Source organism: Larus michahellis, chromosome 6, assembly GCF_964199755.1.
Source record: "Larus michahellis chromosome 6, bLarMic1.1, whole genome shotgun sequence".
Taxonomy (NCBI): Eukaryota; Metazoa; Chordata; class Aves; order Charadriiformes; family Laridae; genus Larus; species Larus michahellis.
Genome location: NC_133901.1, coordinates 43,590,829 through 43,604,985, shown reverse-complemented (window position 1 = coordinate 43,604,985; position 14,157 = coordinate 43,590,829). Strand labels below are relative to the sequence as shown.

At 43.7% G+C, this 14,157-nt stretch overlaps 1 protein-coding gene across 14 annotated transcripts in view; it reads left to right on the top strand.

Annotated features, from left to right (window-relative positions):
* The window catches only part of CDHR1 (cadherin related family member 1), an 83,008-nt gene that overhangs the window by 24,306 nt on the left and 44,545 nt on the right, over nt 1–14,157 (top strand). For 8 of the 14 annotated variants that reach the window (XM_074592234.1, XM_074592235.1, XM_074592233.1 and 5 more), the window contains 3 exons: nt 272–451; nt 8,557–8,712; nt 11,159–11,249. The exons of 1 other annotated variant lie outside the window; for it this stretch is intronic. In XM_074592234.1, the coding sequence (XP_074448335.1) occupies nt 419–451; nt 8,557–8,712; nt 11,159–11,249 (280 nt within the window). In that variant the 5' untranslated portion in view covers nt 272–418. Of the gene's footprint in view, nt 1–271; nt 452–560; nt 1,849–7,586; nt 8,237–8,272; nt 8,713–8,894; nt 10,396–11,153; nt 11,250–14,157 lie in introns of those variants that run through there. 5 more of the 14 variants (XM_074592238.1, XM_074592237.1, XM_074592241.1 and 2 more) reach the window with 5 other exon arrangements.

The following is a 14,157-nucleotide window of genomic DNA, read 5'->3' as shown; positions in this document are numbered from 1 at the left end:
TCATGCTCCATGGCACCACATCCATCAGAGATCATGCTGCTGAAGTGAATGTAGGCTATCTAAATATACCTGGATATTCTAGGGACTATTTGTTCTTTTTCTATCCCTGTCAAAGCAAAAAGAGGAGAATGATCTGTAGCTTCCAAAGAAGCAAGGTTACTGAATTGTAAATGGATTTTGCAGCGGTCTTTAAAAGCTTCTAAGCTAGTAAAATTGCTTAGCAGAAACTTTAATTACTTAGCAGCTGTGGCAAATGTTCTCCTTTCCCCAGTTACCTGCAGCGCCTTTATTGCAAACACTATAAAACGCTCTTTGGCAGACTACAATCAGGAAGATCTGTGTTTGGGATGAAGCACTGGGAGAGTTACTGCGTTTTCCCAGGAATTCACCAAGCCTTCTCTGCTGCCACCCACAGTGAATGACAATAACTCATGATAAATCATACAGGCAAGTGCTCTGAGATTTTTGCTTTGCAGACTAGCAGGTTTTTTCTGAGGGGACGAAAGCACTGTCTCTTTACCTATCTGGAAAAAACCCACCACAGTTTGTTGGGAAGCACTTTGACATTTGTTTGAAAGTCACTGTGGAAATACTAAAATTGCTAGGTGTTTGGTGTCTGCTTTCCCTCTGTTTTCTTCCCATTGTCATTTCTTAATTCCTTTGGAGACAAGAACGTCACGGCTGTGGTTCCCTCATGACAGTGTTCTGTAAAGCTGTAGCATGGCTTAAATATATTGTGGTATGTGAAATAACAGGGCTGTCTGCCCACACAGAATGGTGTTATTCAGGTTTTAAGACCACTTTGTCCTAAGGAGCCCTTGGTTCTTCCTGTTCCTAAACCATTACCTTGTCGTGTTTTTTCTGCTACCCGGGTAACTTGTCTTGGTTCCTGATGCAGTACGGCGAGTCATTTCTCAGTTTGTGCCTAGCAGAGATGCTATCAGAAGTCCAGTAAACTGGGGCCCACAGAGAATGAAAATTGGTTTTATTTAGATATACGTGTGGAGTTTGGCATTTAAGACACTTCCCCAGCAAGAGAAGATTTGGGTCTGATTCAGTTGTACCAGGCCATTTAAGGAGTTAGGGACAGGAAAATCTGACATTGTTTTATGCCTTATGAGATACTGACCAGATACACCTCCATAATTTGGTCTCGGTCTTTACATGCTTAAACGATAAAGTGAGTATTTCCTCGTTCAAGGTCTGTCTTGTAACCTCACAACAACACTTCACTAGCAGTTACTGGAACAAGAATCTGACTTCATTCTAGCTTTTCATAGCAGTGGGAGTGAACACAGGTAAATATTTTTACTGCTGGTAGGCTTCCAGTTTTGCTTCTTTTTTTTTTTAGAAAGCCTCACTCTCAGATTTTGTCATGATTATGAAGTGCATTTTCACAGGTATGAGATTGTGTATGGATATGATTGTGTACCTGCTCTCTTAGAAAGCCTTAGATAGAATATGAGAAGTTTCTTGCTCTATTTAGTGCTTTGTATGTAAGTACGTATGAAAGAAATTTAACATGAGGATGTTATATATGTGTACATGTGAGTACACATCCCGTGTTCAGCAATGGGACTACTCCAAAACAGTTGAAGGCAGAAGAATTATGATTATTCAGGAATGTATTTTCTTTCTGTTAATTTATTCAATAATCCTTCATCAGCATCTGACAGTATGAAGTTTTCTTGGCTTATGGAGAGCTGTGTACGGTGCTGATAAGAGAGCCATGGGTGCTGGGCTGGGGACGGCGTGCCTGTGGAAGGGAAGCTGGTGTGACACCCCTGCAGCTCCTCATGTGCCGCTGCCCTCGCTGACAGAGGTTTCTGCATAATTGTGCTTGACCAGGTGTGTCCAGGCTGTGACAGTACTTCCTCAGTGGGGCAATGGGGGAGGTGCTTACCAAAAGAAAAAGGTGCATCCCAAAGGATGATGGAGACGAGCTTTGCTCTGGATCAAATATGAAATCAGGCTGTGAGGTGTGAGGGTATGCGCAGAGTGAAAGGTGCAATGCAAACAGGAGACTGCATAGCTGGGAGAAGGTTTGTGATCTTGATTTCTCTGGCTTTCTGGCCTGTTCCCAACAAAGTTACCCCCATCCCTCTTTCCTCCTCTGCTTCCATTGCAACAAAAAGCATATCCACTCCTCACAAATGGCTGGAGCGGGGGGTTCTGCCAGTAAGAGTCTGTACAGCAGGATGGAAAACAGAGCTTTTCTCTCTGGGAAAGTCTTGACAGAATCCATGTTTTTGTTCCCCCTGAAATTTTCAGTTTCTCTGTGGAATAATATTAAGCACAATTTTTACATAAAAAACTAAAATATTTCAAATCTGAATATGGTTTTACTGCAATATGAACATTTTCCAAAGAAATAAGATGAAAATGTTTGAGGTCAAAAATTGTTTTCTATATTGGAAAAAGTGATGATGAGTGGAATTTTTTTACTGATCCTTATAATTCAGATACTTTGTCAAAGGCCAAGACAAAAGTTGCTAATTTTAACATGTGAGTCTTAATTTATAAGCTCTCCAATTTATTTATAAACACAAGGGAGCAAAAGTAGATCACGTACAATCTAAAAGTGTATCCAATTATTAAAAATGACAAATAAGCCAAACCAAAGAAATTGCTTTCTGACACTGAGAAGTAACCAAGTACCAGAAAACCTAGCTCTTGAAAGGAAATTAAGCTTTCTGGTTACATGGCTTTTGCCAAGATTTTCTGTGTCGAGGAAGAAGATAATGTGCTATATCTTGCCTGAAGAAACTGCAGTTTGTGGGCAAGCTTTAATTATTTGTTTACCCAAACTTTGTCACAGAATTTCAAAAGCATCCAGCCATTTTGGGTGCTTCTGTTCTTGTTATCCAATATAGGATGCTCTAAGGAGTTTCAAGTTGACATAATGCTTGTGGTCAGATGCTTGTAGTCACCCCTTTGAATCTTGGTTTTCCTTTCCATGAATGAGGAATATTTTTCTTCTCCTTTTTTGTGGGGAGTATCTTCCTTAATCAGTTGAGTTACCAGTTTTATTCACGGTATGTGTTTTATCAGAGTAGATACAAGGAAGAAATCTTTTACAATGAGGGTGGTGAAACACAGGAATGGGTTGTCCAGTGGGGTCGTAGATGCCCCATCCCTGTAAACATTCCAGGTCAGGTTGGATGGGGCTCTGAGCAACATGCTTGGTCGAAGATGTCCCTGCCCATTGCAGGGGGGTTGGCCTGGATGACCTTTAAAGGTCCCTTCCAAGCCAAACCATTTTATGATTCTATCCAGGGTTTTACCATTCTCCTGTACACTGCTGAGATTTAGTGTAGCTGCTCAGAGGAGCTGCAGTGTAAAAATGGGTGTGTGGACAGCTGAGTTATAACTCATGTTCTTTAAACTCCTCAAACCAAGCAGTACAGTATTGCTTTCAGCTTTCTATTACTGAGCTGAGAGAGGTTTATAAATTTGACCAAGATCATTAATGATCACATCACTATCTTTTGATGACTTTAATGTGAATTTAATGATCTTCGGTTTATTATTTATAGACTGTCTGCGGTAGAGATGAAAACTGAACTTAGACCCCTGTGAGTCAGAACTGTAACAATGAGATCATTTTCCTTTTAGATGTGAAGGTGTTAATTCAGTTAGTAACAAGAGAATAACACAGTGAGAGGGAGAAAGAGGTGTTTATTGGCATGTATTTGAATCTTGCAGAACTGTAAAAAAATCAAAGTCATTTTAACACATTTGCATACCCCAAATGATGGGAGTGGGCTGTGGAGAGATGCATAAACTCTTATTTAGGAGGTGGCATATTTGTTCTGGCAACAGGGAGGATCAGAATTTGGTGATCATGGCCAAGGGCTCAAGCATGCTGTCTCTGATTAGATTTAACCACCAAAAACATGGGACTGTTTCTCTTTTGCTCCTCCTACTGTATTGTGAATCTGCTTCCCTCTTATAGCTGGTAATTCAAAACGTATAGTGATGGACCATGAAGACATCTGAGGGATTTTAGGCTCTTCGCTCCTGCCATCAGACTCGCTCAGGTTCTTGCGGATCCCCAGCGCTGCCCATGGTTTCTCTCAGCAGCCACAGAGAAGCTATGGTGCTGTGCTAGGAAAATGCAAAGCATAGCTTGTGTAAAATTCTTCACCACCAAAAACAGTCACCTGAAATGGACATCAGCAGTTGTTCCGGAATTTTCACCACCATTTGTACTCTGTAGTAATGGAAGTTGGTGGAGAGTGGTGATGTGCCTCAGTATAGATAATCTCTCAGTGCTTTGGGGGGAGATTCTGAGGGGGAGGAGTTATGTGGTTTGGAGAGGTGAGAGCTTTGTGTTTTCTTTTGTTTACGGTGAGAACTGTGCATTTAACCTTGTCTCAACTCTCTGCTTATACTGGCTCAGCTCCGCTGAAACAAAGAGCACTATGACTCCCCCCCAGGCCCCAGCCAGAGAGCAAACATCTAAGCAACTAGTGCGTTTGTTGTGTTTACATTAGCACGTCCTGCTGCTGTTAAGACGTTTGGAGAACAGCTTGGACAATTCTTGCTCGCGCCATGCTGTGGGACTTGCTAGTGAACTGACCCTTCGGTGTATAAGGAACAGCCCAGCTGTGGGTACAGCTGTGTCAAACTCAGGGTTGTTAGGGTGTCTGTCTTACCCGTGGTGTATGTGGCAGGCCAACCCCTTGCTCCCCTTGCTTTGCTTTCAAAGCTAAATAGGAACTTTCCTATCATATTCAAAGATGTGAGAATAGGGAGAGTTTTGAGAAGAGTCTTGAAAATGGCTGAGACTTCGCTTCTCTCCTTCGTGGCTATTGCATCAAGCAATTCTGAGTGAATCGCTCTGTGCAGAATAACTCCAGGCATCGGTGGTAACTCCCACAGCTCCTCTTAGCATGTGATTTAGGGAGGGATGGCCAGAGTGCAGTTCGGACTTTTTCTGCACATGCTGAGGTTTACATAAATTTTGCAGCACTTTTTATGTTGAATTTATTTACACACACAAATGCACACACAAAAAATGCTGAATATTCCTCTCCAAAGTAATGCTTAATGTCAGATGCACCCAGAATTGGAGGATGAGCATAGGAAAAAAAGGTAGCTTGAGCTGTTATTACATGAATGTGAACTTCCTTATTTAATACTGTCCAGAATCAAGAATAGAGGGGTTTTTAACTCAGACGGAAGCAGCCATAAAATCTGAAGACTGTACATAGTTAATATAAATCAAAACAGGGCAGTGGAAGATAATTTAATCTCTTTTATTTCTTTAATTTTATTTTTCTCTCCATTTTTAAATTGCGGATGCATGTAAGCATCCGAAAACTGATTGAAATGCAACTCATGAAAACCTCACATTTATATGCCAGGCAGGCATTCCCCAGGTAGGCAGCTCTAATGTGATTGCCCTGAGGTGGAAGGGCCACCCACAATGTGGAAAGAGTAATTTATCTCTGTACCAGCTCAGTCTTTGCCCTCTCTGCTCAGTCTGCCGGCACGGGTGACAGTGAGTGCCAGCTGGGATGCCAGGGACAGAACAGGGGCACTTGCTCGTTGCCGGCTGTCAGCAGCCCTCCTCCCACCCCCCTAATAGGGGAAATCCTGAGCTCGTATTGGTGTTGCTGCGTAGTGTGAGGGGCTGTGGTCCTGTGGTATCTTAGGTGCGGTTTTTGTTTTGGCATCTTCTTGTGGCATCTCAGATGCCGTTTTAGTGTTGGCTTCTCTTCACAGTTCTAGTCAGGCCTACATTTTAGGTTGGGCTTTGTGACTGGGCTCAAGGACAACTGTCTTGGTAGGGCCCATGTAATGGGTTTGCGTGGCAAGGTTTTGGTAGCAGGAGGGATACAGGGGTGGCTTCTGCGAGAAGGTGCTAGAAGCTTTCTCAGCATCCAATAGAGCCAATGCCAGCCAGCTCTAAGACAGACCCACCGCTGGCCAAGGATGAGCCCATCAGCAACAGTGGTAGCGCCTCTGGGATAACATATTTTAAGATGTGCAACAGCAACTGCAGTGGGAGAGAGGAGTGAGAATATTTGAGAGAGACAACCCTACAGACACCAAGGCCAGTGAAGAAGGAGGGGAGGAGGTGCTCCAGGCAACGGAGCAGAGATTTCCCTGCAGCCTGTGGTGAAGACCACGGTGAGGCAGGCTGTCCCCCTGCAGCCCATGGCGGTTGACGGTGGAGCAGTTATCCACCTGCAGCCCATGGAGGACCCCATGCCAGAGCAGGTGGATGTCCCAAGGAGGCTGTGACACCATGGGAAGCTCATGCTGGAGCAGGCTCCTGGTAGGACCTATGGCGCCATAGAGAGAGGAGCCCACGCTGGAGCAGGGGAAGAGTGTGAGGAGTCTTCCCCTGAGGAGGAAGGAGTGGCAGAGACAAGGTGTGATGAACTGACCACAACCCCCATTCCCCGTCCCCCTGTGGTAGGAAGTAGAGAAATGGGTAGCGAAGTTGAGCCCGGGAGGAAGGGAGGGGTGGGGGGAAGGTGTTTTAAGGTTTAGTTTTTATTTCTCATTATCCTCCTCTGATTTGATTGGTAATAAATTAAATTAATTTTCCCCATGTCAAGCCTATTTTGCCTGTGACAGTAATTGCTGAGTGATCTCCCTGTCCTTACCTTGACCCACGAGCCATTCGTTATATTTTCTCTCCCCTGTCCAGCTGAGGAGGGCAGTGACAGAGCAGCTTTGGTGGGCACGTGGCGTCCAGCTAGGGTCTACCCACCACAGCCTGCGACTTGCATATTCAGGGATGTGGAAACAGAAAAAGGGCAGCTCTCAGTACTGGTGGAAGCCTATTTCTTGTCAGCCATACTAAGTTACGGACGTCTATTAGTTTTAGGCTTCCATTGGGCTTTAGAGCTAAGAAAAGTAAACCTGTTGGGGGCCAGGTTTTTCCAAGATTCTCAAAGGCTCAGAGAGATAAGGGAGCAGGCAATGGCAGGGGCTTGTGTGTGGTTAGTTTTATGTCTGGCCCCTGTGCCCTGGAAGGTTCTGGTTTCAGGTTGGGGTATGGGTTTGTGCTGGGGAAAGAAAAACCTGGGGGCATCCCAGGGGGCTTCACAGTGCGCAAACCAGCAGTTGCAGCCATGCTGCACTGGTACACCCAGGCTGAGGACTGAAGGGGTGAAGTCTGCAAAAATATTCATTGTATTATGGTGCCATCCTTCAACAGTTAAACTTTTATTTTACTAAAAATTTGGTTTGTCTAACAAACTCTCATAGATATTGCTAATCAGTGACCTAAACCCAGAATTTTTGTTATGAAAATATTGGATCCTTCTAGATTTGTTTTCATACTGAATAGTAAACAAACAGAATATCCTGGGAAGCGAATTGGTTCAGATCAGACGGGTATATTTCATTCTTCTTTTATGTTTCTTGCTACTTGATATGCTAAAAACATATGAAATAGAAAGTTTCTTCTACATGGAGAAGAGGGATTCTTCCATTCCTAAAACTGTTGGGACAGAATATATTGCCCTCCTGAAACCTCCTCTGGCCCCTTTTCTTCCCAAGGAGAAAATTCGTCAAACTCAGCTTGTCTCCATGAGCTGTATTAGCTTTGATCAAAGAATATTTTCTGACAGAAAAAAATACTCTGTCAGAGTGTTGCTGTGTTAGGTATGTATCTGAGTGTGCATAGACGCATATTAGCTAGGTTTTCAAACTCTAAGGGGATTAAGAGCTCAAACTCATTGAAATTCAGGAGGAGCAAGACATTTTGCTTCCTTGGAGCTACAGGCCCTAGAGATTTAGATCCCCAGGGGATGCAACCAGGGGAACAGACAGCTATTAACTTTGACAAGAGCTCTCCATCACTTTTTCTAGGAAAATACTCTGCAGAAAAAAGTGTTGTTAGTTACAGATTGAGGAGGCAGGCGAGAGGACATTTACGTGCTATTTATGTCTCCTTTTGGGCACCATGCAGGTGCATTTCTGTGATTTTTATCAGTGGTTTAATATTACTTTTGACAGTGGTGGCATGGTTAAATCTGTAACAGGGATTATGTTTTTATCTGTCTTCTCTATGTGTATCCCCTCCCACATAATTTTCAGCTTTGGATCCTCATATTGTGAATTTAAACGCACTAAAAATACATTTGTTTTTCTTAGTTGCCTGATGCAGGTTCCCCTGAGCTTTACAGGCCACCGCTGGAGTCACATGTTGGTTCCACATGGAGCCTTTGCAAACACTGCTCTACAAGAACAGTCATACGGAGTCACACCAAAGGTCTGATCTTGTGGGAGGTGGTTACAAAAAGATCAAAATGACAAAGAGCCTTCCCCTGGTTTGACTTTCGAGCTTCTGGCAGGTGGTAATTTAGTGCCTTACTGAGCCAGGGTTTGTGTCTGTATTGTCACATTTTTGAGACACCGGTGAACCTAATCTTCATTAGTTTGTCTAATCCCTTTTGGAGCCTTTTTAGGCTTTTGCTCTCTGTACTTTTCTCTGGCAAGTTCCACTATGGCTGGTGAGTTTTGTTGATATTGTGCACAAGCGTTTACTTCTACCCTTCTGGGAGCCTTACAGTTGGTTTATTCTGCAGGCAGAGGTGTCCTCCCAGCAGCACCGTAGGTCCAGGGGAATCCAGAGGTGCAGAAACACCCTGTCTGCAGCGCGGGAGCATGACAGCACTGCATTGGCAGCAAAGACTTCTCTCCCATGGCGTCCTCCGTCATTCGTTCACCCTGCAGTTTCACCAGCTGGTGGGTAAATATGCGGCAGGATCTAACTGCCAGTTGCCTCTGCAGGAAAAATATGCAGAACCTGCCCGTCACATCCCTCCCCTATGTGTGTGATGAAAGCTGGCCCGGGAGCGCTGCCCACCTTTAGCTCTGCACCCTGCAAGGAGATGCTGGGAAGAGAGCCTCTGCCTATAAGGTCATGTCTGGGAACACTCATCTCCTCTCTTCCAAAACCTTAGCAAATAACAATAAAACACATGGATGAATTAGGGAGCCAAAAAATCCCCACCGTTGCCCAACCTAACGCTGCTTCCTGGCTCTGCAGTTCCTTTCTCTGTCCCAGGCCTGTCCTTAAGGGAGGGGTGGTCACCTACCTGTAGCATCCCACGGAGCATGCACTCGGCGTGGCCAAGGGATGGGCTAGCATGTTCAAGGGATGGGCTAGCAGGGCGGAGGCACCCATGCCACCAGCAGCCTTCTGCATGCAGTCAGCGCCAGCATCAAGGGGCTCTGCCCCTGGGAGGAGGCGTAGCTCCTGTCACACTTCAATGCATTGCAATGGAGAACTCTAAGACTGGTTAATTTCTTAGACGTTTCTTTCAGGCAGGCTGCTAATTAAAAAACAGAAAACTGCATTAACACGTCCTTAAAGGGCAAGGGCTTTGCCTCAGGTCAAGTTTAAACAGCTAAGCCACTATGTAAACATCTTCTTGATGGGAGGCTACCTATTACTACTGATGAAGTTCCTTTTAAGCAGCCAAAACCTTTGTCTGTGAACAACTTCCCACAGTGGCTGTTTTTTTAACCCTATAATTTATCGGATGAAATATATTTTAAATTAGTGCAAGCACCTTTTATATGCAGAAAACCAAAACGATCAATGGAAAAAAGCTACTTTGTTACCTTTTGTTACCTTTGTTACCATGTGTTGGTGGTTAAACACGCTTTTTAGTGTGTTGTTTAAAAATTACCTGCTGAACGTTAAAGATGCTTTCAGAAATTCATGCAGTTTAAGAGTTAAATGATCAGGCCAGCTCATGAAAAGAAAGTTTTGACTTCTGCATTTTTAGTATGCAATTTTGTGTATTTTTTTACTGTCATAAATGTGATTGTTTCCTTTAAAACAACAACAGTCATGTTTACTGTTTGTTGCTAACATTAGATTTTCTTCCTTTGTAGTTTCCCAAGACTACCAAAGCTAAAATAAAGAGAAACCTTTTTTAGCTCTCAAAAATAGAGGACTGTCTTGTAGAATTAAAGACAGAGTTCAGAAAGAAAACAACTTTCTACTTTCGCTTGTCTCTGACTCGTGTGTTTGAGCAGCACAAATACAGTACTAACAGCAGAACCTATGAGAGTTACACTGATTCCTCCAAATCTTGTCTCGGAAATGAGTCCCACAGCTCCCTGCAAAGTAATTGGTCTAATTAGGTGGTAGGAAGGAGCTTCTTTAAATTCCTCAGAAATTAAGACGTGTCATCCGCTTAACATCTTAGCATCTGTTACTGCCTCTTGCACATTTCTCCTGCACATCGGTCTGAAGGACACTTTCCTGGACCTTTCAGAGAGGGAAAAAAAAAAAAACAAAACACCAAACCCCAAGCCCTTGAAACAGAGAAGAAATTGGCCCTTTCTTCAGGGGGATGAAGCATGTAAGGCGTTTCACTCCCTCCTTATTTCTCAGTTTGGTGCACATTTGCCTGGGTGAGTACAATAATCACTTTGTTAAGTAAAAATATAGGAGGGTACAAGCATAAATTTAAATCCTGTAGTATTCCTTACTGATGTGGTAATGTTGTCCTGAAATATTTGTCGTGGCAACTGATCCCTGTGCAAATGTTACCCTTCTGTTTATACGTTTGGAGTTTTGTTTCAAATGGGCTATTTTGAATCTCTAACAGTCAGTCAGTAGAATGACAACTAATTTGTTGTTTCTTGTTTTTTTTTAACTTTGTTTGCTGTTGTCTGGCAGCAAGTAAGTAACTATTTAATTATGGCTAATTGCTCATGCAGTAGGCATAATTTTAAGACAGAATGTGCTTAGAATACTGGGTAAGGTACCGAGGCACTGGGAAAGTTTCAGACTTGCATGTGCAGAGTAGGGGAGAGGTGTAAAGTCATTGCAAGCTGAAAAGGTTAATTTTGCAGTGAAGCTGTCTGTAACTGTTTGAGATATTTTAGAGAGATCCTGTTACTTGATTTGTTTCCGTTGGTTGGGTTTTTTCCCCATATACTCTCTCTATTTGCTGCTGTGTGAATACTGACAGAGTGGCATGTAGAAGTAATTTTATTAAAAATATCTGTACAGATATAGTTCTGAAAGTTCATTGCAGCAACTGAGTATGTTACGCGCTGTTAGTATTCCCAAAACAGCTCATGTTTACTGAGTATCAGGTAACAAAACCAAATAACTGCCACCTACAAAATGCTTTTCTTTGGCTTCTGTTTTGTTTTAATTGCAGTTCAGGCAAATTATGCCCCCTATTTCTTTGATAATGGAGCCAGAAGCACAAATGGGAACATGGCACTTTTCAGCCTTTCGGAGGACACACCTGTGGGTCAGTATTAAAATGGCTATGTTTAAATTGTGAAGCTAAAGCTGTTTGGTCTTTAGATTAGCAATGTATATTCTTTTGTAGGTTGTTGTTATATACTGTGGTCTTACTGTTTTTCTTGCAAGCTTTTAATTGGCCTCGATTTAAAATTACATATCTGAATTGTAGATGGAATTTAAGACATGAATTTTAGCTCCCCTTTTCTTGGTCCACCAACCTATTCACAGCATCAGAGCACAGACCTCTGGGGTCAGAAATAAATTTATGGTGGTGAGGGACTTCTTACCAATTCTGTAAATGCTTATGAGAAGAAAGCCTAATTGCTAGTAATGTTGTTAGCCTTCGTAAAAACGAGCTGTACGTTGAAAAGTAACAGAGGCATGATTTTCTTTAAACAGTTATCACATTTTTCATGTTTATGGTACAAATGGTAGAAAATGTTTCTACTTGGAGTGAAAATTGCTTTGTCTAAATAACTGATGGTTTTTAAAAAGGTTTAGCTTTGGTTTATTGAAAATTCAAAAACTGATACATTTTTTAGCTTTCAGCATTTTGAGGAAGATCTGTTTATGCTTCTTATAACTGTAGTTGCATTAAGAAAAATTAAATAAGAACAAAAAGGTGATTTATAATCAATCTTTTCCATGGGGGAAAAATAATTTCCTAACATTTAAAAAATTTTATGTAAAATATATTAGAGTGATGAACACCACCTTTTCTTCAAACATCGCACTGAGGTTTTGTTTAACATTTGCTCCTGTTCGTTTGTAGCTTTTATAGGCTAAATCAGAAAAGTGTTTAACTATTGCAAATTGAGTACCAGAGCACCCATTTATTAGCTGCCTCCTGCATAGAGGAGAGAGATGGCTGCGTGGAGGGGTGAACCCAAAACCCTCCCCTCCCAGGGCTTAGGCAGCTGTGGGAGGCAAGGGTGAGGGAAGGATCCAGAGGGCACAGCCTCCTCGGGAAGACCATTGCCTTCCTAAACATGACCAGGGTCACTCACTGCTTTGGGAAGCAGCTGCCTGGGGTTTGCCCAAAGTCTCCATTTCTGGCCCAGTGGTGTTAATGCCAGCCCAGATCCACACCGGGCATGTTAGGGGGTGGGGAGAGGGTGGTTGGGAAGCAGTGATTTTTTTGCCTGCTCAACCACAGAAGAGGAGGGGGAGAAGATGGCACACAGCGTAGAAGTGACGCATCTAGGCGATGAACTTAAAAAGAGCTTGCTTATGATGCAGCAGGGATTTGCTATAAACTCGGTCAAGCTTAAGTGGAAACTTAAGCTGAAGGCCAACAGTAATGTAGTGGCACTTGCAAAATCCAGAGGCAGACCAAGAAGCTGTGATTTTTGTTGTACTTCTGCCCAGATTCACAAGGAATCCACACTTGCTCAGCCTGGGGAATCCATGCAGCTCTGCTGATTGCAGGAGTAAGGTTAGCCAGTGGAACCACTTATCTAATAGTGTAGATAAGTCTCCTAATGCCAGCTAGCCACAAAATGGGACCCCGACTCTGTTTGTTTGGGGTGGTGTTTGCCAACTCCGCCACTTGAACTGCAGGCAGCACAATTTGCTTGCCATCAGTCTCCCGTCCCCTGGTGTGGTGCCAGCTCGCAGGCATTTACAGAGCATCGGCCTCTCCCTGCCACCGCTGGCAACCTCCAGCCACCTGCGTGGGGACGGGGACCTAAAGATGGCACAGGGACGCGACACAGTCAAAAATGTTCTTCCTGTCAGGACTGCTGCACCAGACAGTCCCTCAGATGACAGCACTCCCTGCAGCAGCAAAGCACAGCAGTAATTTTCCAGCGCTGAGACCCAGTGCATCTGGTCTGGGGCTGCAGGCAGAGGAAAAGGAGAGTATGCATGCCACGCCAGCGAAACAACAGTGTGAGGGGTCAAAGCCTGCGTTAGCACTTTTGTAACTAGCCTGAGTAAGAATAGGGACGAATACGTGATGGGCTTTTGCATGTGCTTTTGTAACATTAGCAACCAGACTAGGTACGTAGAGGTCCCTGGGGAGTTTATGCTTTGGTTGCAGCAGTGATAAAGCGCAAGCTTCAGTGCCTCATGCCTGCTGGCTTCATCCACAATGTGTTTACATGTATTTACATTGGCTGGCTTGTACTTCGAATTTGCCGCATAAATGTGCTTTAAAAGACAAGAGAGAAGCAGTTTCTGAGGTGAAAGATTAGGAGGCATCGAGTTTAGGCTTTTGCAAAGGGCCTAGAGAAACCCTTGGGAAAAGGAGGTAAGAGCTTACTTTTGAGAAGTCCAAATGTGGTAGATTTGCCATGCAGCTGCCAGTGCTTCTTTGGGCTAATTCCCAGAACACCTTGACTAAAAACTGTAAGTAGTGCAGGGTCCTCTCTTCTGAAAGCACTTTGGGAAGTTCCCTTAGGAGGTGGCTGCTTGAGGTTTGCTCAGTGCAAACTGCTGCTGCTACCCACTGCCCGTGTCAGCACAGCTGCCCCTCGGGGATGCTTTGGCACGGAGGCTTCCAGAGGGTACAAATGGCACCAGCAGTTGTCTTTCAGTTTGAACAGGATGATCGGTGACAAAACAGGGGAATTAACACTTCTGTATGTTGGATTCTGGATGGCTTCACTCAGGCTTAGGTGCTGCAAAAATGGGCAGGTTGCCATTAGGTCTTCCCTATGCTTACATAAAGTTTGGAGTCATAGGCAGGATGCTTTTCTTGGCAGTAGCCTGTGTCTGATCTGAGCAATGCCATGAACAGCAGCTTTAATAAACCTTCAGCAATTTTACAGTCTGTGTCCCCACCGAGATTACAAACAGTTGGCAAGGTGGTGTATGTTAGTTATGTTCCCAGGCATCTGTAGGCTAGGGACATGCAACGTTTTGGAGCACCAAAAGGAGACAATGGATTCTCTATGTAACCCTAGAAAGAG